Below are 25,347 nucleotides of genomic sequence, written 5' to 3'. Positions count from 1 at the left end.
ACAGGACTAAATGTATAATTTCCTTTTTGGCCTGGACCAAACAAACCAAGAAAACCAAACCGCAAGTGTGAACACTCAATCTTCAATTGAGTCCATTAAACTCAATCCAGTTCATTAAAATTTAATTAATTAAAAACAAGGCCATAAAGCCTCCTCAAGAGCTTCTTTTAAAAACACTTTTTGAAGATTTTATGTTAGGATGATTCTCATTATAAATAATTTAATCTGTTCTGTTATAGTTCAGTTTATCAGAAGAGGTCAGAACCAGAGCACACCGATGTGTCTATGAAGAGAAGCTCATCTGTGTATCAGCTAATTAAGTTTAAGAGTGGAGACACAAGACTTGGACACAGGTAAAAATGTGTTTTATACATATAATAATTTCTATAAAATATTATTAAATGGGTCATCAGATGGAAAACTCACTTTACATGCTGTTTGAACATAAATGTGTTGGCAGTGTGTGTACACAACCACCCTATTACAGGTGCTGGTCATATAATTAGAATATCTTCAAAAAGTTGATTTATTTCACTAATTACATTCAAGAAATGAAACTTGTATAATGTATACATTCATTCCACACAGACTGATATATTTCAAGTGTTTATTTCTTTTAATTTTAATGATTTTAACTGACAACTAATGAAAACCCCAAATTCAGTATATCAGAAAATTTGAATATTACGCAAGACCAATACAAAGAAAAGATTTTTAGAAATCTTGGCCGACTGAAAAGTATGAACATAAAAAGTATGAGCATGTACAGCACTCAATACTTAGCTGGGGCTCCTTTTCCCTGAATTACTGCAGCAATGCGGTGTGGCATGGAGTCGATCAGTCTGTGGCACTGCTCAGGTGTTATGAGAGCCCAGGTTGCTCTGATAGTGGCCTCTTCTGCATTGTTGGGTCTGGCATATCACATCTTCCTCTTCACAATACCCCATAGATTTTCTAGGTGAGTTTGCTGGCCAATTAAGAACAGGGATGCCATGGTCCTTAAACCAGGTACTGGTAGCTTTGGCACTGTGTGCAAGTGCCAAATCCTGTTGGAAAATAAAATCTGCATCTCCATAAAGTTGGTCAGCAGCAGGAATCATGAAGTGCTATAAAACGTCCTGGTATACAGCTGCATTGGCCTTGGACCTCAGAAAACACAGTGGACCAACACCAGCAGATGACATGGCACCCCAAACCATCACTGACTGTGGAAACTTTACACTGGACCTCAAGCAACGTGGATTCTGTGCCTGTCCTCTCTTACTCCAGACTCTGGGACCCTAATTTCCAAAGGAAATGCAAAATTTACTTTCATCAGAGAACATAACTTTGGACCACTCAGCAGCAGTCCAGTCCTTTTTGTCTTTAGCCCAGGCGAGACGCTTCTGACTCTGTCTGTTGTTCAAGAGTGGCTTGACACAAGGAATGCGGCAGCTGAAACCCATGTCTTGCATACGTCTGTGTGTAGTGGTTCTTGAAGCTATATATATATATATATATATATATACTCCAGCTGCAGTCCACTCTTTGTTAATCTCCCCCACATTTTTGAATGGGTTTTGTTTCACAATTCTCTCCAGGGTGCAGTTATCCCTATTGCTTGTACACTTTTTTCTATCACATATTTTCCTCCCCTCTCTATTAATGTGCTTGGACACAGAGCTCTGTGAACAGCCTTTTGCAATGACCTTTTGTGTCTTGCACTCCTTGTGCAAGGTGTCAATGGTCGTCTTTTGGACAACTGTCAAATCAGCAGTCTTCCCCATGATTGTGTAGCCTACAGAACTAGACTGAGAGACCATTTAAAGGCCTTTGCAGGTGTTTTGAGTTCATTAGCTGATTAGAGTGTGGCACCAGGTGTCTTCAATACTGAACCTTTTCACAATATTCTAATTTTCTGAGATACTGAATTTGGGGTTTTCATTCGTTGTCAGTTATAATCATCAAAATTAAAATAAATAAACACTTAAAATATATCACTCTGTGTGGAATGAATGTATACATTATACCTTTCACTTCTTGAATGGTATAATCCTTCTCACTTCCTGAATGGAATTAGTGAAATAAATCAAATATTTGAAGATATTCTAATTATATGACCAGCACCTGTATGATAAAAATCCACCCATCCCCTTTTTCAAATCAAGCAATTCTCAGCTTCTTGTCGGTGTGATGTCACACAGACAAAGATTGCTCCCACGATAGTTGACTGACATGATCGTCTTACCTTAGACCCGCCCTGACTGAGTAAACAGACAGGCTCCACACCCCACAGATGAGAAGGGCGGGGTGAGCAGAACTCATTAGCATTTAAAGGAACATGTAATAGAATGGCTGTCAGGCATTCACCACAGCCACCTCCATCTACCACGTCACCCACAGCACCGCCCACTCTTTCCGCATCACTGGAGTTCTGATTGCACACACCTGCATCCAATTACCACGCCCTATAAAAGACTCTTTTATAGGGCTCTTTTATAGGGTGTTTTTTACACTACCACTGAGAAATTTTAACCAAAGTATGGTATAGACTTCTCATTAAGACCCTAAGGAATCATATCAGCTTGTGGCAAATGACCTCTTTATAGTATGGTATTTGTCTGATCATGTAAGAAATTCTTCTTGTGCTTTGTTTGTGGCATTTTTAAAATCAGTATTTGATAACGTATAACACACACACACACTTTTTTTTTTTTACAAACGGTGTAAAATAAAAGATTATAAAGTGTTCTTTAAAGTGAATTTGATAATGATAAATTAATATTATAAATTACTAAATACAGTAATTTAAAAATTAACTTTAATCCTTCTTTGTTTCAGCTCAACTCTCAATAGAGCAGAACCAGATCCCAGCTGTGTGTCTATGAAGAGTAATGTGTCTATGATTCAGCCACTACATTTCAGTACTGGAGGTATATGGCCTGGACCCAGGTAAAATTGAGTTACATATAATTTGTATAAAAATGTTATAGTATGGTATTTATCTGCTAATGTAAGAAATTATTTTTGTGATTTTTTTTTGTGGGAATTTTTAAAATCTGTATCTGATAATATAATACACACAGTTTTTTTTTATAAACATTGTCAAATAAATGATTATAAGTGTTCTTTAAAGTGAATTTGATAATGACAAATTAATAGTTGATTTGCTGAATACAGTAATTTAAAAATTAACTTTAATCCTTCTTTGTTTCAGCTCAACTCTGTGGAATAGAGCAGAACCAGATCCCAGCTGTGTGTCTATGATGAGTAATGTGTCTATGATTCAGCCACTACATTTCAGTGGTGGAGGTGCATGGCCTGGACCCAGGTAAAATTGAGTTACATATAATTTATGTAAAAATGTTATAGTATGGTATTTATCTGCTCATTTAAGAAATTATTTTTATGCTTTGTGGGCAATTTTTAAATCTGTATCTAATAATTTAATACACACACACACAGTTTTCTTCATAAACATTATTATTATTATATGATTATAAAGTGTTCTTTAAAGTGAATTTGAAAATGATAAACAAATATATATATATATATATATATATATATATATATATATATATATATACACACACACACACACACACACACACACACACACGTTGGGTTTACATGTTTTATGGGGACATTCCATAGGCGTAATGGTTTTTATACTGTACAAACCGTATTTTCTATCAACCTACACCTACCCTACACCTAAACCTAGCCCTCACAGCTGACTGTGCACACTTTTACTTTCTCAAAAAAACTCATTCTGCATGATTTATAAGCCTGTTTCCTCATGGGGACCTCACAAATGTCCCCACAAGGTCAAAATTTACTGGTATTACTATCCTTGTGGGGACATTTGGTCCCCATAACGTGATGAATACCAGGTACACACACACACACACACAGGGCTCTCAAGTTTTGGAAAAAGTTTGGAGTGAGATTACTGTTAGGGGAGAAGCCATTTAAATATTTGCAGCAGTGGTCCTTCGGCCCCACACAATTCCCTTAAGTTTTTTCTCGAAGTTTTATCTATTGTTCAAAATTGACCAGCACAAAATAGGAATTTTATCAATCAGCTGGTAAATCTGATAAAAGTCAAATTAATGGTAATACAATAAAATGTTTTATATATTTCAGAAATACAGATCAAAGATAAAAAGAAATTTGGCCCCAAACGAGCCATCATAACAGCAGCGCTCAATACTGTACCCATACAGTAGGATTGCAGAACTTGCCCTCTGCATGTAGCCTATGTAAAGCTGTACATTTCAGCATTCCAGCTTATGAATGGCTTTTTTTATTGCAAGTGTTTTTTGCACATTTTGATATCTTGATAGAGGTAGTGGCTTGAACTTAACTAGAGTAGCTAATAATGGAATTATGTAATTTAATAAGAAATGTAACTACTTTGTTAGAGTTACTGAAAAACATTGTACAGTTAAATTACAGTTACTTATAAAAATGTAGCCGATTTCAAAGGGAATTACATCTGAATATTTTCACACACTTTGATTTAATTTGATTTCCCAAATTGAACTGACTGCTCTAAAATATGAGACACCAATGTTTCAGGAGTTTAGGACACAGAGCACATGCCTATTTGATAACTGTTTATTTCCAATTTGGGTTTATTGCATATGCTTTATTTTTTAAGATTAACTGTTTTGTTTGTTTGTTTGTTTTTTGTTTTTGTTTTTTTGTCCAAGGCATTGTTAGATGACAGTGTTTCCAGTCATAGCCATGCAAGGATTTTATTTCAAAAATGGTATCATAGCTATTAAACTATATCTTATAATTTTAAAAATCTGTATTTACCTCAGAATGAGAGATAAAAAGAGATGATTTTGTGGTGGCTGTGCTTTAAAATTAAAGTATAATGATCATAATTCAAGTGATGAAGGATTTCTTAAGTCTCACGTTAATTAGTGTTCAGTACTACTGTAAGGTTAAACTTGCCTGCTTTTAGGATTAATTAAGGATTAAAGGATTAACAGCTGAAAACATTCCATAGAATTTTAGAAAAGTAATCAGAAAGTAAATCAAATGTAAGCAGTTGCATTACTTTTAAAGGACTTGAAGTAGTTAGACTATATTACATTTTAAATAGGGTAACTTGTAATCTGTAACCTATTACATTTTCAAAATAACCTTCCCAACAATGTTGATACCTGCACCTCGTCCCTTAACATTATATAGCGGGACAAGTTATGCCTTACTTCTCAGCATGAGAACTGGTTGAAATGCTTGAGAGACTTGAGAGCCCTGATATATATACTTTGTAGAAATGTTTTTTCTTTTTTATCTGATCATTTAACACACACAGTGTTTTTGCAGTTTTTTTTTTTTTTTTTGGGAACACAGTTTTTGCATACATAGTGTAAAGTCCACTGGCCAAATACAGCCCACAAAGGTTTCCAATCAAGGATGATTTGAACAATAATATAAAATAATGAATAAAACATTATGAAAATTAAAAATAAAGTGTATTTGCAACAATATTATATTTTATGTATCTAAAGTGGAACAAACTGCTCTGAGATGCTCTAGACCTAAGAGATAGACCAGACAGCTTAGAACAGAAAAAGTATTATCTGCTATAATATCATGATTTTTGTTTTAAAAGATTAGTTCACTCCTAGAACAAACATTTTGAGATAACTTACTTGTCATCCAAGCTGTTCATGTCTTTCTTTCTTCAGTCGTAAAGAATTTTTTATTTTTATTTTTTTGAGGAAAATATTTTAGACATTTTCTCCATGTAGTGGACTTCTGTGGTGCGCATGATTTGAACTTCCAAAATGCAGTGTAACTGCAGCTTTAAATGGCTCTAATCAATCCCAGGATAGGAAGAAATGTTTATCTAGTGAAACAATTGGTTATTTTTTGGGGAAAAAAAACAACAACAACAAAACAACAATTTATATAAATTTTAGCTTCAAATGCTTGTCTTGTCTAGCCCTGTGATGTGTATGAACACTCTGTGCACTCTGGTTCAAGACAGTTATGGTATGTCAAAAAAAAAAAACCTTACGGTGTTTGCATACTCTATCACAGATGAAGTGAATTAAATGCAATATTTATCAAATACACAGACTTTTCAAAAATATTTTCATGAGCAACAGAAACACGTTTCATATACTGCTTAATGCAGCTCCATCTGAACAAGAATAATGATCAACATAAACATATACTATTGAAATACTAATAAAGTTGGGTTATTTATGCTTTTATCAGTGTGTTATGATAAATCTGACTCAACATAACATTGTGACTCCAGTAAAAACACTTTTATTGTTCTAAAAACACAGATTTGTGAGTATTATCGGACTTGAGGATGTCAGAATAAACCCAAAACACACGTGATCGTTGTCATGCTGTGAATCTGACCAATCATGAAACAGTCATGTGGTCATCAGAGCTCCTGGAGCCTCCCATCTCATATTCTTTCCTCATTTTCTTCATTTTCCTATCTGAACTTCAAAATCGTCCTACATCGCTGCAGAAGTGCCTACCCAGTGTTTGCAAAGTGAACATGCAATGAAGGTCAAATATATATATATATATATATATATATATAGATAGATAGATAGATAGATACAATTTATTATATATAGATACAAACATCACTCCATCACTCCAACAATCCAGTCTTTATGGCGGTGTGGCCAAACTCAATCATCTCCTCAGTCAAGAAACATGAAAACACACTTGGAATTTGCAACAAACCACTTAAAGAACTCTCAGACTGAAAGAAACAAGATTGTGTGGTCTGGATGAACTTCTTGGATGAACCTTAATTCTAAGCATCATGTCTGGAGGAAACCAGGCATTGCTCATCACCTGTCCAATACCATCCCTACAGTGAAGCATGGTGTTTTTCAGCAGCAGGAACTAGGAGACTAGTCAGGATTGAGGGAAAGATGAATGCAGCAATGTACAGAAATCCAGCTCCAGAGTGCTCGGGACCTCAGACTGGGGAGACAGTTCATCATGTCAATAGGACAACAACCCTAAGCACGCAGCCAAGATAAGAAAGGAGTTGCTATGGGACAGCTCTGCGAATGTCCTAAAGAAACCCTAGCCAGAGCCCAGACTTGAACCCGACTGAGCATCTCTGGAGAGATCTGAAAATAGCTGTGCACCAACGTTCCCCATCCAAACTGATGGAGCTTGAGAGGCCCTGCAAAGAAGAATGGGAGAAACTTCCCAGAAATGTGATAAGGTGTGCTAAGCTTGTAGCATCATACTCAAAGAGACTTGAGGCTACAATTGGTTTAATGAGCAATGGCTGTAAATACATGTACATTATGCACAAATGTGTTTATTATATATAGAGATATATATAAATTTGCAAAGATTTCGAACAAACTTCTTTCACATTGTCATTGTAACATTTGGAGCATGATGACAGATTCAAATGCAGCTTTTATTAAGAGCGTGGTCAGACAGGCAGGGCCTATCACCAACAAACAATAATGTACAAGAACAGTCCAAAAGAGTAATCCAAAAAAACACAGGCCAGGAACACGGTCAGGAACACGTAGGCAAAGAAACAAGGAAACATGGAAACTAGAAACACACTATAAGCTAACAATCTGTGAACTTAGTGAGTGAGTGAGCGACTTCATCCATGGCTACAGATGGCGATCGCAGAGAGAGGTCACGGGCGGAGTCGAAAACAGAGGCGTCAAGTCGGACACTTTCTGCTCTCGTTAGTGAAGCTCTCACGGTGTTTGCATACTCTATCACAGATGAAGTGAATTAAATGCAATATTTATCAAATACACAGACTTTTCAAAAACATTTTCATGAGCAACAGAAACACGTTTCATATACTGCTTAATGCAGCTCCATCTGAACAAGAATAATGATCAACATAAACATATACTATTGAAATACTAATAAAGTTGGGTTATTTATGCTTTTATCAGTGTGTTATGATAAATCTGACTCAACATAACATTGTGACTCCAGTAAAAACACTTTTATTGTTCTAAAAACACAGATTTGTGAGTATTATCGGACTTGAGGATGTCAGAATAAACCCAAAACACACGTGATCGTTGTCATGCTGTGAATCTGACCAATCATGAAACAGTCATGTGGTCATCAGAGCTCCTGGAGTCGCTGCTATCCCGGTACTTTAATGGCACACGTGACAGTCACAAGGTGTCGGCGCTGCCTCAAGTCGGACAAAATTTCTAACCGGCATGCACTTCTTCAAGTCAGAATTTGATCAAGCTGCACAGTGCTGCGTTAAGTCGAACACACCTATTTACTAGACAAGGAGAACACATGACAAAACAAACCAATGAGAAGCAGACACATGCAACTCAGAAGCCAATCAGAACATAACACAGAAGGTGTGTTCGACTTTCAAGCAGCGCTGCGCAGCTCGATCAAATTCTGACTTGAAGCAGTCGGTTAGAAATTTTGTCTGATTTGAGACGGCACCGACGCTGATGTCTCATGACTGTCACGTGTGCCGTCAAAGTACCGCGTCTTTGTGCGATTGGTAAAATGGTCTCAATTTCACAGCAGTCACTTATATTATGAGGAAGATCAAAAACTTTTGTAGAATTGTGTTTTGCTGCTGAGGGGTGTGTTTTCCCCTTAGGGACGAGTGAGAATCTCCAGCCAGATGTGACCCTGGGTCATGAGATCTTCTGAGAAACCAAAAGGTCTTTATGTTTTTACAACTGATTGGAAGATGTATTTGTTCTGGTCTGGATATGTATGCGAGGTGACAAAACACTACTTTGGGTTTTTTCTGTAGCAAGAAACCCCAAATATCGTATGTGAATCTCTGGAGCTCTACACTAGAACTCACATGCTGCTGTGTGTCTCCCTTTAGTCAGGTATCCATCTCTTAGTCTTAGATTAATCTTGGAGCAACTGATGTTAGGTATTTATCTGAATTGGAACTAAATTTAATTCTGAATTGGATTTTCATTGTTTGCGTAATTCGTGTGATACATTTTACCTGACAAATAAATTGTTGCATTTGATTCAATCTTTGATTCAATCTTTAAACCTAGAGCAGTCCTTAAGGGGTCATAATTAGATGATTTTTGCATTATGTCTACTGTCAAAGTCTTTGCAGGGCAGGCAACATTAGTTGATGAGTGCAGGAGTAGGGTGGTCACCTGAAATAACGTTAAGACAGGTTGATGAAAGCACTGCAGAATTCACATCAGTGAAACACACGCTCTTTGAATAAAGGTGCTGCAGTCTTTTGGTCAGGTGCGTTTCCACCTGCACTGACAGTGGTGGTAGTCAGTCTGTACAATTACTTGTATCAGGTCGGTTGAGTAGATCAAGCATGAGTTGAAAGTGTCCTTCCATTCTGGGAAACATCTGTGTCAAGTGCCATCCTCCCCAGGAGGATGACTGACTAAGAAGTCTTCAATCAGCTTCAGGTAGAAGGTGTATTTTGCAGAATCTGTCAGATTTCCATAAGTGAAGGAATTATTTCACTGACGATGCTCCAATGCGTGCAAGACATCTAAACAACCCCATACAATAGTGACCATACAATAACTGAATGCTGATGACTTTGGTGATGTAACGGAATGAGAAGAGGGTTATAAGATAAGCAAAACAATTATGTCAATATTGCGAGTGGTCTCTATTCTTCAGAGTCAAAAAATTAGTGAACAGGTCTCATTTGGTTGCCAGATTGTTTACTACCAATATGCAATGTAATTTTGGATTTAGACACTATGTCTGGATGAATAAAAGGGAAGTAGCAAAATCAATATAACTGGTATGTTTACTGCGGTGTGTATAATTAAAATGTATCATATAATTACACCCAGAAATACACAGTTTCATAATTACCATCATAAAATTGCCTATATTAATTGTTTTAATTGTAAATAATTAATGCAGACCTAAGGTTTTAATCAAGTCAATTCGAGAATGAAATTCACAGAAACAGATTTCAGATCTGTTGTGTAGCTTTTGTTGTGCATCTGATGTGCAGGCTAAAGTCACATTTGATAATGCAGTTCATTTGGAAATGGTATAATTGATAGAACTATCTATTTAGATAAATTTGTATTATCATTAGACATATGCTGTAACCACCTTTTGCTGTTACCTTTTGGCTAGTAGTGTATATTTGTGCAATATTTTACATTGAATTCTTTTTGTAAAATAACAAATATAAAATGCCCAAAGAAATAATGTATGTCTTTTTATTCATCTTTAAGTATGTGGAGGACCTGGACACATTTCATATAAAGTTGTTATGAACAAGGCCGGAAGGTCATGTTACTTATTTAAACTATCAAAGCAATCAACCTCATATATCTGGGTCCCCTAGTTGCCAATGCCAGGGATTGGACATACATGTCCAGTGATTGGACATACATATTTTGTCCTAAGAGACCAGTTACATTGTGAAATAGGTTTCAGTTTAGAGTTTGTAGATCAAATCAATTGATATGTGACTGTAGCCATGCAAGTCCTATGCACATTACAGTCCTTACATACAATAAGTTCGTAAGACCATAACATTTCCCAAGACTTTAAAGTTGCAGCAATGTTTGCCATAATTGAAATGAAATTACGAAAATAATTTCCTTTGACCTGTTTGTATGAAGTACATAATGTGTTATAGATTTGAATGCTGTGAGTAATTTAGACCTGGATATTCTTATGAATGCCAGGTATGGATGTTGTGTGGTAATAGTAGCAAAAAAGTGTTGTATATGTTTGTATGTCTGTATGTTTGTGTATAGGAGATGGGTGGTATCTAGCCTACCATAATTTGTGTTGTGTAATTTAGTTCCAGTGCTACACTGGGAGGTCATGTAAGTACTTGCAGTGCTATGAAGTGTGAATGACCCCTTGAAGTATCTCTGCACCCATCTCCCTGTTGTGTGTGTAAGTTGGTGTAGGTGGGACCAGACATCCTTGTGGAATTTGTCCCTCAAAGTTGGCAGCAGTCACCCTGAAAGGGAAACAGACAAACAGACAGAGAAGACGACAGTTTAATTTTGAGCCTTTTTGCAAATTGCCCTCCAACAGTAGTTGGAGATGGTTGCAATCTGGGAAACTTGTTTTAGCTTACAGAGACATGTATCATTATCATATGGCTGGTCAGATCTGGCTGTCTTTGTTTCAGGACAGCCTAAGCATGTTGCACCTTTAGTTACTGTTGCAGTTAAATTTATGCAGTCTGAACTTTGAGCAGTGTTGCTGAGCCAAATATTGTGATATCAGCGGTTTTTCCCACTTTTGAGTGAATTTCAATACACTTAATTTGATTAATTTGCCTGTTTGGGTAATCTTTCACAGAAGAAGTTGTGGATGTCCTCTGAGGTTAACCCTCAGGCCTGGCTACAATCCCCTCAGTGACGTCACAATTACTATGTGGAAAAAGTGAAGTGCTGTGAATACTTTTACGGATGCACTGTATATAACAATTAGGCTATCCATCTCACAGTATCCTACCAAAATTTCATTAACAGTAGAAGTGAAATGTTATTGTAGTCTTCAAATCTGGGCTCTGACTTACGTTTTAAAATCACTTACCGATGACGTTTTGTCCCTTTAGGCTAACATGACAGTCATGACTCATGCCGCTGCAAGCTTTTCTTTTTCTTCCGGCCAGGCAAACATCTTCATCCAGCCCAAGGGAGAAGCAGGTGCAGATCACACATATGCCTTGAATTGTTGTCCACAAGGTGGCAACACTGGCCTGGGGCTGTCTGACAAAAAAGAAAGAGACCAGTGTTGCTAAGTCCACGGTTTTCCTGTGTATGAGGGAGATATGAAATATCCACAACTCTAATTTAACAGAGCATAAAGACAGCATTATCAGTCACAAAAAATGGACACAAATTATTATTATCAAATGTATAGTATAGTATAGTATAGTATAGTTTGAAAGGCTGCACATTCGCCTGCACACATACGCTGTTACCTCATAAATGTGGTCTTAACTAAGTAACAAAGTCTTAAATGATTGTAAAGACTTTGGAGAAAACTGGATGTCAGATCCGCGTCATGTGCACCAGGTTTTAAAGAAACAGCACTGATTTTAAAGTGAAACCTGCTAAAGTCTGTCATTGATGTAAATCAAAGAACAAAAGAAAAGAGAAATCATCACTCGACTGCTCTAATTGCTGATAACCTGTGTAGGGACTGATTCAACACTCAAAAGTTCAGGATGGGTTGTAACCGACCGCTCTTTTTGGGTACGATGAAATAAGGACAAAAAAAAACCCTTGGCTGACCCTTGGCTAGAGGGTCCTTTGGCTAGTTTCCCACCAATAGGCCAGCGGTGCATCTGCATACACACTCTCCTTAGATGGCGGGCGACTCACTTTCCTCACATGGTGGATGACTGAGTCTCCTCAGCTAGCGACTCACTTTTCCTTGATTCTCTCAGAAATCTGTGTACAGGGACAAACCAAATATTGTAATAAAACCTCTAACCTTTTTAATACTGTGACAGCCATTGTTCTATTAAAATGCACTTTATGCTCAAACTGCATACTGTATTATAATGCACTACAATGACGACATATTTTCTCGTAATAACGACATATTATGTCATAAAAGCGATTTGTTATATAATTCCACTATAGAAGATATGGTTACATTTTCACACACACACACACACATATACATACATATATATATATATATATATATACAGCGGGGAAAATAAGTATTTGACACTTCAGCATTTTTATCAGTAAGGGGATTTCTAAGTGGTCTATTGACACAAAATTTCCACCAGATGTAGCCATCAAGCCAAATATTGAATTCATACAAAGAAATCAGAACATTTAAGTATACAAGTTGAGTCATAAAAAATAAAGTGAAATGACACAGGGAATAAGTATTGAACACATAAAGATAACAAGGTGCAAAATGGCATAGAAAGCCAGGAGATCACCTGAAATCTGTCAGTATTGAGAGAGAAACCCTGCCCCCTTTCAGTACTAATTGATATCAGCTGCTTTAAGGCTGATAAAGGCTTCTCATTACCCAGGAGGCACACAGGAAAGACTTCATGATGGGTAAAAGCAAAGAACTCTCCCAAGATCTTCGTAATCTTATCGTTGAAAAGCATTCTGATGGGAATGGTTATAGGCTGAATGCTGAATGTTCCTGTAAGCACTGTGGGGGTCATTATCCGGAAATGGAAAGAGCATCTGCTCCATGTAAGATCCCTGTCTAAGAAATCCAAAGAATTATCAGGAGAGTTCTCCAAGAGCCAAGAACCACTCGGGCAGAACTCCAGTAAGACCTTGCATCAGCAGGTACTGTTATTTCAAAAAAAAACTATAAGCAATGCACTGAACCGCCATGGCATCCATGCACGCTCACCACGCAAGATTCCATTGCTGAACAAAAAGCATGTTGAGGCTCGGTTAAAGTTTGCGAAACAGCATTTGGAGAAAATACTACAGTATGGTCAGATGAAAGCAAAATTGAACTTTTGGCAGTCATTCTACACATCATGTTTGGAGAAGAAATGGCACTGCCCACCACCCCAAGAACACCATACCAACAGTTAAGTTTGGGGGTGGAAGCATCATAGTTTGGGGCTGCTTTTCAGCAAGGGGTACTGGCAGACTTCATATTATTGAAGGCAGGATGAATGGAGAAATGTACCAGGACATTCTGGATAAAAATCTGCTGCCATCTACCAGAAAGCTGAAAATGAAAAGAGGGTGGAAATTTCAGCAAGACAATGATCCCAAACACAAGGCCAAGAAAACAATGAAGTGGTTTCAAAAGAAAATCAAGTTGCTTGAATGGCCCAGTCAATCACCTGACCTAAATCCTATAGAAAATCAATGGAGAGAACTAAAGATCAAAGTTTATAAAAGAGGCCCAAGAACCTTCAAGATTTAAAGACTGTTTGTGTGGAAGAATTGGCCAGAATCACTCCTGAGCAATGCAGACGACTGGTCTCTCCATACAAGAGGTGTCTAGAAGCTGTAATCACCAACAAAGGCTGTTCTACAAAATTATTAAATAAAGTGTGTTCAATACTTATTCCCTGTGTCATTTCACTTTATTTATTATGTCTCAACTTGTATACTTAAATGTTCTAATTTCTTTGTATGAATTCAGTATTTGGCTTAATGGCTACGTCTGGTGGAAATTTTGTGTCAATAGCCCACTTAGAAATCCCCTTACTGATAAAAATGCTGATGTGTCAAATACTTATTTTCCCCGCTGTGTATATATATATATATATATATATATGGATGGAGTCACGGATGGAGCATAACGACAGACACAGTGAGCGTGACGTCAGGCCTCGGCTTTTATTAAACAATATAAACAAAAGTGTCCAAAGGGGAAATAAAAGTGTCCAAAATAAATAGGGGATCTGGTGTCCTTGACATGCAGGGGTTCTGTGAAGGAGGGGCAGTGTTCAGAAGGGAAGGGTCCAGGTAAGGTCCGGAGTGCGGCGGCCGCACTCACTCCCCGCCGGGGTCCGCGGCACGAGGGGTAGCAGCTTCCTTCAGCAGCTTCATCCATCATTTCATCACGGCACTTCCGAGGCGGGTAAATCGGCCTGGCATCCTGGCCCGCAGCTGTCTGGGTGCCGCTTCACGTCCGGACCGCGGGTCTGGCAGCTCATCCATTATATCTTAAGTAACTTAAGTCATTCAAATATATACACCAAGCCCAGAGTGGTTTATTCAAAATAACTGCTTTGATGGAAAAAAGGTGTTGTTTTAATGACATAACATCTCATTTTTATGGGAAAATATGTAGTTTTGACAGCGTAACATCTCGTTTTTCTGGGATAAGATGTCATTTTGACGACATAACTTCTTGTTATAACAAGAAAATTTGATGGAAAAAATGTGTGTGAGACAGCAATGCCTCACCGTATGAAAGAGACAGCCAGCATTTAAAAGGGTTATGGAAAAAATTTAACAGCTAACAGAACACTTAGGAATATTGCTTTACAATAGTCTGCAACACAAAAATAGAACAACAGTGTTTGTTACCCAGCCATCACAGTTTAAAAAGGTTACAGGTTTTATTATAATATTCGGTCCCTGTACATGAGGAGAGAGTCAGTGGTCTACTGAGTGAGGAAAGTGAGTCGCTAGCTAAGGAGAGTCAGGTGTCTGCCATGTGAAGAAAGTGAGTCGTTAGGTGAGGAGAGTCAGTGGTCTGCTGTGTAAGGAAAGTGAGTCACCCGCCACGTGAGGAGAGTGCGTATGCAGATGCACCGCTGGCCTATCAGTAGGAAACTGCAGTGCAGAGGTGGCCTGGCCCGGAGCGCTGTAAGCCTTGGCAGCGAGAGCTGACGACAGCTTACAGGCCTTGGACAGGAGGTGTGGATGGTTCCTCCAGGTGGCGGCATTTTGCGGTGAGAGATGCACCGCAACTGCATGCTCCACCTGGGGGACACCTTCCAGGCATGTGAGACAGTGATTATCCAGAAGCATACGTTCGCAAAGTCATCTTGTAAGACATTCTCTGCGACCCTGCAAGCTAAGGAGAATTTGCTCTTTTAGGCTGGTTGCCCAGGGAAGGACCGCAGCACAGTATGTGATCAAGGGCAGTACCTCGCTGAAATGCAAAAGCAGATTTAACATCTCTCACAGCCGAGAATCTTCCACAGCAAACATTGTTCTTCAATTCTTTCTTGCTCAGGAAAGACAGCTAAAGCAATCGGCTCTGAAGCAGAAATCTGAATGAGTGGATGCATGTATCATCTTATATACTCATATGTACAGGGGAGTGGCTTGGCATGCAAATTCCACTTGCCAATATTTATTGCCCTTTTTCTTCTTCAGCTCATAGGTTATATTAGTAACCGGAGTTTTTTTTTTCTGTTTCATAAAACAAAAATAGCTTTAAATAAAGCCAAAACATCGCTGAGCTACACCGCAGTGTTTTGTTGCCAAATTCAACTGTTTTTGAACAAATGGCTCAATCATAAATTTTCTTCATTTCTAAATAAGAAAGCTGTTATGAATAAATCTGCTAAATGTAAAGACAGAGATTGACACTGCATACTGGTGGTTATGACAGACCTAAACTGAAAGGTACTAGCTCAGAAACACACTCAACACTGTAAATTACTCATCAAAAAATCCCAAAAATATAAATATCTTTTTTGCACACATTAAACAAAATTAACTAACATCATCTTTAAAAAAAAAAAAAAAAAGTAATGTTTTTCTAGTTTTCTTATAAATGATATTGTAGTTAGAATGGTTAATATTAACATAACTGTGAGCAAACTAAGGTTTTAAAAAAAAGGTAATTCGGCCTGCAAAAGGGAACATTAAGGCATTGAAAATGAGGCATTAAATCCCTGCCATATAGAAAATTATTTTATTTTAAAGTGCTCTGTAATGTGATTTTTTTTTTTTTTAAATAAATGATTTGTTGGGTATATTAATTTAAAGAAATAACTTAAGTTTTCTCTCTGTTTCAGCACAGTGGAGCAGAAAAGTTCAGAACCACAATCCAGCTTTTGGTCTATGAAAAGATACCCGTCTATGGATCAGCTAAAACAGTTTAAGAGTGGAGATGAATGGCTTGGTCTCACCTACAGCATTTTGTAAGAAATATGATTTAAAGATATGACATAATATATAAGACACTGTGCTTATTATTGTAGTCATGTAATAATGTGAAATTTTTATTTTACAGCCATGAAATCCTCAACACGTTTAGATCAAATAGAATGAAGAAGTTTGAGTGTCTATATGAAGGAACAGTGAGGCAGGGAAACCCAACACTGCTGAATGAAATCTACACAGAGCTCTACATCACAGAGAGTGAGAGTGGAGAGATCAATAATGAGCATGAGGTGAGACAGATTGAGATACAATCCAGGAGAGCAGCAACAGAGGACACACCGATCAAATGCAATGACATCTTTAGACCTTTACCTGGAGAAGAAAAACTCATCAGAACTGTGCTGACAAAGGGAGTCGCTGGCATTGGAAAAACAGTCTCTGTGCAGAAGTTCATCCTGGACTGGGCTGAAGGGAAAGAGAATCAGGACATTCAGCTCATATTTCCACTTCCTTTCAAAGAGCTCAATTTGATGAAGGACAAAACACTCAGTCTTTCAGGTCTTCTTAACTTCTTTTTCCCTGAAACTAAAGAAATGGGAATATCCATTGAAGAATATAAAGTGTTATTCATCTTTTATGGTCTGGATGAGTGCCGTCTGTCTCTGGAATTTAAGAGCAAAGTCAAACTGACCAATATGTCTGAATCAGCCTCAGTTGACGTGCTGCTCATGAACCTCATTGTGGGGAATCTGCTTCCCTCCGCTCTCATCTGGATCACCTCCAGACCAGCAGCAGCTGATCTCATTCCCTCTGAGTGTGTCCATCGAGTGACAGAGGTACGAGGATTCAATGAGCCACAGAACGAGGAATACTTCAGGAAGAGAATCGGTGATCAGAGTCTGACCAACAGGATAATCTCACACCTAAAATCTTCAAGGAGCCTCTACATCATGTGTCACATCCCAGTGTTCTGCTGGATCTCAGCCACTGTTCTGGAGAAGATACTGAGTCAAGCAGAGAGTGGAGAGATTCCCAAGACTCTCACTGAAATGTACACACATTTCCTGATCCTTCAGACCAACATCAAACATGAGAAGGACTATGAAAAGAACGTGACAGATGAAGACATGATCCTCAAACTGGGGAAACTGGCTTTTCAGCAGCTTGTGAAAGGCAACCTGATCTTCTATGATGAGGACCTGAGGGAGTGTGGCATTGATGTGTCAGAAGCATCAGTGTACTCAGGATTGTGCACTCAAATCTTTAGAGAGGAGTTAGGTTTGTATCAGGGAAAAGTCTTCTGCTTTGTTCATCTGAGCCTTCAGGAACATCTAGCAGCTCTATATGCACACCTCTCCTTTACAGTCAACAACATCAATGTGTTTGACCAAACCAAACAAAGTCTGTTGCCTAAGATTTTTAACCAAAAGAAATATAATTCATTATCTGAGCTGCATCAGAGAGCTTTAAAAAAGGCCTTAAACAGTAAGAATGGACATCTGGATCTTTTCCTTCGTTTTTTTCTGGGTTTCTCAGTGGAATCCAATCAGACTCTCTTACGAAAACTACTGACACAGACAGGAAGCTGCTTCTGCAATAAGGAGGAAACAGTTCAGTACATCAAAGAGAAGATCAGGGAGAATCGCTCTCCAGAGAAATCCATCAATCTGTTTCACTGTCTAAATGAACTTGGTGATGATTCACTGATGCAGGAGATCCAAGATTATCTAAAATCTGGAAAAATAAAAGAAACCAATCTCTCCTCTTCACAGTGGTCAGCTCTGGTTTATGTGTTGCTGACATCAGAGCAGAAGATGGATGTTTTCGACCTAAAACAGTTTATTGGAGCGCGACATACAGCAGATGAAATTCTTCAGAATCTGTTACCTGTGGTTAAAGAATCCAGATCAGTTCGGTCAGTAACCATGAAAACAATCACTCCACTTTCAAAACACGACCGCATTTATTATTTTAGCATTAGCTTTTTTACTAAAGTAGCAAAATGCAAAAAATCTCACAGAATCACATTTCTGACAGTGAGCAGGAGGTCTGTGAGGCACACATACTACAGCAGCCGATGAGTTTTTTTGTGTCTGTTTGAGAGCTGGATGATTGTAGAGCTCAGTGTGAAAGATGAAGGAATGAATGTGAGGAGGACAAAACTGACAGCCAACAGATTTGGTCAGCTTGTCTTCTATTAATGTATATGTGTATGTTTTATTTTCTGTATAAATGACATTTGCATTTGTGAAATTTTAACATTTCTTTATTTTTTTAGATTATTTTTTAGTCTTTATTAATTTGCTTCTAGTTAAGCCAAATTTCATGGTGTGCAGGGCCTCTTTCTACCCATACCATCAGTCCAAGACGCAGTGTCTTGTAACTCTTTAGGGGAAACATGGTTACAGTAATTTGAGACATTCTCTGTCTTCAAATGAACAGATTTAAATCATTGGAAAACAACCTTTTTAAGAACCGTGATCTGTAGACTGAGACGGTATGTACTTTGAGCAGTAGTAATTTAACACCAGCTTTGTTGTGCTCACATTTTACCCGGTTTATTATTCTAAATTGTATTATAAGTTAAAGGGGTGATTGGATGCCCGTTTTCCACAAGTTGATATGATTCTTTAGGATCTTAATGAAAAGTCTATAACATGCTTTGGTTCAAATTTCTCAATGGTAGTATAAAAAGCACCCTTTTTACCTTGTCAAAATCAGCTCTGCAAAAATGAAACTGTTCTGGTCGATGTTGCTTTAAATGTTAATGAGCTCTGCTCACTCCACCCCTTTGTAGCGATTTTAGCTCAAAGGGAAATGTATATAAATAATTACAATTAATTATGATTAATTACAATTATTTATATCAGCTGCCAGTAGTAACTGTAGCAGAATTAAATTTCCATCAACTAATCTGTTCGCCCAGCGAACATTCAGTAAAATTGTAAAATCAACTCTAAGAAATGATATTCTCTTGGCCACAGAAAATAACTTTCTTAAAGTGCATTAGAGCATGTAGCTCGAATCGGAATCGTAAAGGGACATTAATTTGCAAGGCAGAATCAGAATCAAAACTCATGTAATTTGTGCACAATAGTTTATTAACGAAGGACTAACACATAACTAATCTACACAAACAAACATGAAATCACTCATACATGGGGGAATGGTCAGTGAGAAGCAGTTAGAGAGAGACAAGGAAATGAAGCTATGAAAGAGTCAGTTAACCACCTGCTGTGAAACCATCAGTGCTATCTTCAGCTTATACTAAACCTCTGTTTGTTTAGTTAAGTGTACGATACTTGCATTGCCTTGGCCGTTGAACAAGTGTCCGAATGCAGTCTCTGGTGAAAGATGGTTTGGAGCAGTGGTGGATTTGGACATGCAGTCACGTTCTTCCGGGTCTGAAGAGTGATGAATTCCAAAGATGTTCTTTTTTTTTTTTTTTTTTTTTCCCGGCCTGTCAGTAACACAGATAACACATGACAGTGTGTATGTGTAGCTATGTTATCATCATTCACGGCCATTTTTTTTTTTTTTTTTTTTTTTTTTATGTATTTAATTAATTTAATTTTATGTACCTTTTTATTTAACCATACTATTACAGACAAGACCGGGGATAATAAAGCCAAAACATCGCTGAGCTACACCGCAGTGTTTTGTTGCCAAATTCAACTGTTTTTGAACAAATGGCTCAATCATAAATTTTCTTCATTTCTAAATAAGAAAGCTGTTATGAATAAATCTGCTAAATGTAAAGACAGAGATTGACACTGCATACTGGTGGTTATGACAGACCTAAACTGAAAGGTACTAGCTCAGAAACACACTCAACACTGTAAATTACTCATCAAAAAATCCCAAAAATATAAATATCTTTTTTGCACACATTAAACAAAATTAACTAACATCATCTTTAAAAAAAAAAAAAAAAAGTAATGTTTTTCTAGTTTTCTTATAAATGATATTGTAGTTAGAATGGTTAATATTAACATAACTGTGAGCAAACTAAGGTTTTAAAAAAAAGGTAATTCGGCCTGCAAAGGGAACATTAAGGCATTGAAAATGAGGCATTAAATCCCTGCCATATAGAAAATTATTTTATTTTAAAGTGCTCTGTAATGTGATTTTTTTTTTTTTTTTTTAAATAAATGATTTGTTGGGTATATTAATTTAAAGAAATAACTTAAGTTTTCTCTCTGTTTCAGCACAGTGGAGCAGAAAAGTTCAGAACCACAATCCAGCTTTTGGTCTATGAAAAGATACCCGTCTATGGATCAGCTAAAACAGTTTAAGAGTGGAGATGAATGGCTTGGTCTCACCTACAGCATTTTGTAAGAAATATGATTTAAAGATATGACATAATATATAAGACACTGTGCTTATTATTGTAGTCATGTAATAATGTGAAATTTTTATTTTACAGCCATGAAATCCTCAACACGTTTAGATCAAATAGAATGAAGAAGTTTGAGTGTCTATATGAAGGAACAGTGAGGCAGGGAAACCCAACACTGCTGAATGAAATCTACACAGAGCTCTACATCACAGAGAGTGAGAGTGGAGAGATCAATAATGAGCATGAGGTGAGACAGATTGAGATACAATCCAGGAGAGCAGCAACAGAGGACACACCGATCAAATGCAATGACATCTTTAGACCTTTACCTGGAGAAGAAAAACTCATCAGAACTGTGCTGACAAAGGGAGTCGCTGGCATTGGAAAAACAGTCTCTGTGCAGAAGTTCATCCTGGACTGGGCTGAAGGGAAAGAGAATCAGGACATTCAGCTCATATTTCCACTTCCTTTCAAAGAGCTCAATTTGATGAAGGACAAAACACTCAGTCTTTCAGGTCTTCTTAACTTCTTTTTCCCTGAAACTAAAGAAATGGGAATATCCATTGAAGAATATAAAGTGTTATTCATCTTTTATGGTCTGGATGAGTGCCGTCTGTCTCTGGAATTTAAGAGCAAAGTCAAACTGACCAATATGTCTGAATCAGCCTCAGTTGACGTGCTGCTCATGAACCTCATTGTGGGGAATCTGCTTCCCTCCGCTCTCATCTGGATCACCTCCAGACCAGCAGCAGCTGATCTCATTCCCTCTGAGTGTGTCCATCGAGTGACAGAGGTACGAGGATTCAATGAGCCACAGAACGAGGAATACTTCAGGAAGAGAATCGGTGATCAGAGTCTGACCAACAGGATAATCTCACACCTAAAATCTTCAAGGAGCCTCTACATCATGTGTCACATCCCAGTGTTCTGCTGGATCTCAGCCACTGTTCTGGAGAAGATACTGAGTCAAGCAGAGAGTGGAGAGATTCCCAAGACTCTCACTGAAATGTACACACATTTCCTGATCCTTCAGACCAACATCAAACATGAGAAGGACTATGAAAAGAACGTGACAGATGAAGACATGATCCTCAAACTGGGGAAACTGGCTTTTCAGCAGCTTGTGAAAGGCAACCTGATCTTCTATGATGAGGACCTGAGGGAGTGTGGCATTGATGTGTCAGAAGCATCAGTGTACTCAGGATTGTGCACTCAAATCTTTAGAGAGGAGTTAGGTTTGTATCAGGGAAAAGTCTTCTGCTTTGTTCATCTGAGCCTTCAGGAACATCTAGCAGCTCTATATGCACACCTCTCCTTTACAGTCAACAACATCAATGTGTTTGACCAAACCAAACAAAGTCTGTTGCCTAAGATTTTTAACCAAAAGAAATATAATTCATTATCTGAGCTGCATCAGAGAGCTTTAAAAAAGGCCTTAAACAGTAAGAATGGACATCTGGATCTTTTCCTTCGTTTTTTTCTGGGTTTCTCAGTGGAATCCAATCAGACTCTCTTACGAAAACTACTGACACAGACAGGAAGCTGCTTCTGCAATAAGGAGGAAACAGTTCAGTACATCAAAGAGAAGATCAGGGAGAATCGCTCTCCAGAGAAATCCATCAATCTGTTTCACTGTCTAAATGAACTTGGTGATGATTCACTGATGCAGGAGATCCAAGATTATCTAAAATTTGGAAAAATAAAAGAAACCAATCTCTCCTCTTCACAGTGGTCAGCTCTGGTTTATGTGTTGCTGACATCAGAGCAGAAGATGGATGTTTTCGACCTAAAACAGTTTATTGGAGCGCGACATACAGCAGATGAAATTCTTCAGAATCTGTTACCTGTGGTTAAAGAATCCAGATCAGTTCGGTCAGTAACCATGAAAACAATCACTCCACTTTCAAAACACGACCGCATTTATTATTTTAGCATTAGCTTTTTACTAAAGTAGCAAAATGCAAAAAATCTCACAGAATCACATTTCTGACAGTGAGCAGGAGGTCTGTGAGGCACACATACTACAGCAGCCGATGAGTTTTTTTGTGTCTGTTTGAGAGCTGGATGATTGTAGAGCTCAGTGTGAAAGATGAAGGAATGAATGTGAGGAGGACAAAACTGACAGCCAACAGATTTGGTCAGCTTGTCTTCTATTAATGTATATGTGTATGTTTTATTTTCTGTATAAATGACATTTGCATTTGTGAAATTTTAACATTTCTTTATTTTTTTAGATTATTTTTTAGTCTTTATTAATTTGCTTCTAGTTAAGCCAAATTTCATGGTGTGGGGCCTCTTTCTACCCATACCATCAGTCCAAGACGCAGTGTCTTGTAACTCTTTAGGGAAACATGGTTACAGTAATTTGAGACATTCTCTGTCTTCAAATGAACAGATTTAAATCATTGGAAAACAACCTTTTTAAGAACCGTGATCTGTAGACTGAGACGGTATGTACTTTGAGCAGTAGTAATTTAACACCAGCTTTGTTGTGCTCACATTTTACCCGGTTTATTATTCTAAATTGTATTATAAGTTAAAGGGGTGATTGGATGCCCGTTTTCCACAAGTTGATATGATTCTTTAGGATCTTAATGAAAAGTCTATAACATGCTTTGGTTCAAATTTCTCAATGGTAGTATAAAAAGCACCCTTTTTACCTTGTCAAAATCAGCTCTGCAAAAATGAAACTGTTCTGGTCGATGTTGCTTTAAATGTTAATGAGCTCTGCTCACTCCACCCCTTTGTAGCGATTTTAGCTCAAAGGGAAATGTATATAAATAATTACAATTAATTATGATTAATTACAATTATTTATATCAGCTGCCAGTAGTAACTGTAGCAGAATTAAATTTCCATCAACTAATCTGTTCGCCCAGCGAACATTCAGTAAAATTGTAAAATCAACTCTAAGAAATGATATTCTCTTGGCCACAGAAAATAACTTTCTTAAAGTGCATTAGAGCATGTAGCTCGAATCGGAATCGTAAAGGGACATTAATTTGCAAGGCAGAATCAGAATCAAAACTCATGTAATTTGTGCACAATAGTTTATTAACGAAGGACTAACACATAACTAATCTACACAAACAAACATGAAATCACTCATACATGGGGGAATGGTCAGTGAGAAGCAGTTAGAGAGAGACAAGGAAATGAAGCTATGAAAGAGTCAGTTAACCACCTGCTGTGAAACCATCAGTGCTATCTTCAGCTTATACTAAACCTCTGTTTGTTTAGTTAAGTGTACGATACTTGCATTGCCTTGGCCGTTGAACAAGTGTCCGAATGCAGTCTCTGGTGAAAGATGGTTTGGAGCAGTGGTGGATTTGGACATGCAGTCACGTTCTTCCGGGTCTGAAGAGTGATGAATTCCAAAGATGTTCTGACTCAATGGTGACTGGGAGTTTCTTCCCATGTGAAAGTGAAGAAGAACCAAGAGCTGAGAGGGACTCAGCTGAAGTCCTGTGATCCTTGGGGAATGGAAAGACAAGGCCGCAAGGCCTGGCGCACGCTTAGGGAAGTCCTGAAAAGTTCTAGCTCATCTTCTTAGGTTCGAAAAGAACCACTGACTGGCTGAGGTGAGTCATGAAGATGAATTCCAGGGTTGAGTGGAACTGTCTGGCTCTTTGTGGTCGAGAGCCACAGCTCTGTATGTTGGGCCTGTCAGGCCCGCCGGGCACGCCCTGTGCCGGCTCCGGCTCCCCGTGGGTTCCTCCACACGGGCAGCAATCGGAAGATGTTACACACGAGTGAAGAGAGTGAAGAAGAAGGAAGAAGTAGGGAGGCGGTCAAACCGTTTGCCTTTAAGCTCTCTGGAGGCTGCGCCTCCAGGAGGTCCGCGAACCAATGGTAACTTTCGCCTTTGAAGGGAAAGTTTACGACTCTTTGTCTGTGAGCATGGTATTTTGCATATGTAATTTGATTGGGTGTTGATGCAAAAACTACTAAGGTTTCTTAAAACACTAACATGTTGCAAAGGTATCAACATCTAATTTACACCATCTTTTAGATCATTAAAATACGAACTCAAAGAGTCCAAGCATGACATAGGTGGGTTACACTACTAGTCATCTATCATAATACTTGCATAAAACAGTAGAAAGACAAATACAAACACAACAGACAAAATTAGAATACAATGCAGTAATACTGTACACAATGACCTGGGCTATGTGTGATAGGAAGGTCAAAGAAAGGTTTGTCTGTGAATGAGTAGGAAAGAGTCCATTTCTATAGGCGTTGTGTCTTTCCTATAGAGAAATGTAGTGTGGGAGATTCTCTCTACATACTTGCAGGTTGTAAAGTTTATCTGATCTGGCTGAGGTATTCTGGTGTCCATGGTAACCAGGGGCCTGGTGGGCCATTGGAGACGTCCCGGCAGACAGTGTTGTGGATTGGGCGAGGGGGTCTGTGATTATTTGTTAATTTAATTAATCATTGATTTAGCGAATCAAATGAACCATTGTGTGTCTGATTGGCCCAAACGCTACA

The 25,347-nt window shown here is 38.0% G+C and overlaps 1 protein-coding gene and 1 long non-coding RNA gene across 2 annotated transcripts in view; one reads left to right on the top strand and one right to left on the bottom strand.

The window, feature by feature from the left end:
* Positions 1–2,883: 2,883 nt before the first annotated feature.
* Positions 2,884–25,347, top strand: part of LOC127164165 (NACHT, LRR and PYD domains-containing protein 3) — a 38,825-nt gene continuing 16,361 nt past the window's right edge. Inside the window, exons 1-4 of the mRNA XM_051107940.1 lie at positions 2,884–2,931; positions 3,197–3,310; positions 16,427–16,552; positions 20,941–22,725. Coding sequence (XP_050963897.1) covers positions 3,243–3,310; positions 16,427–16,552; positions 20,941–22,725 — 1,979 coding nt within the window. The 5' untranslated portion in view covers positions 2,884–2,931; positions 3,197–3,242. The remainder of the gene's footprint in view (positions 2,932–3,196; positions 3,311–16,426; positions 16,553–20,940; positions 22,726–25,347) is intronic.
* Positions 8,432–25,347, bottom strand: part of LOC127164269 (uncharacterized) — a 37,962-nt gene continuing 21,046 nt past the window's right edge. Inside the window, exons 2-3 of the long non-coding RNA XR_007827612.1 lie at positions 11,530–11,705; positions 8,432–10,945 (exon numbers count right to left, since the gene is read on the bottom strand). This is a non-coding gene — a long non-coding RNA (uncharacterized LOC127164269). The remainder of the gene's footprint in view (positions 10,946–11,529; positions 11,706–25,347) is intronic.

Source organism: Labeo rohita, chromosome 4, assembly GCF_022985175.1.
Source record: "Labeo rohita strain BAU-BD-2019 chromosome 4, IGBB_LRoh.1.0, whole genome shotgun sequence".
Lineage (NCBI taxonomy): Eukaryota > Metazoa > Chordata > Actinopteri > Cypriniformes > Cyprinidae > Labeo > Labeo rohita.
This window is presented reverse-complemented; position numbering and strand designations above follow the sequence as displayed.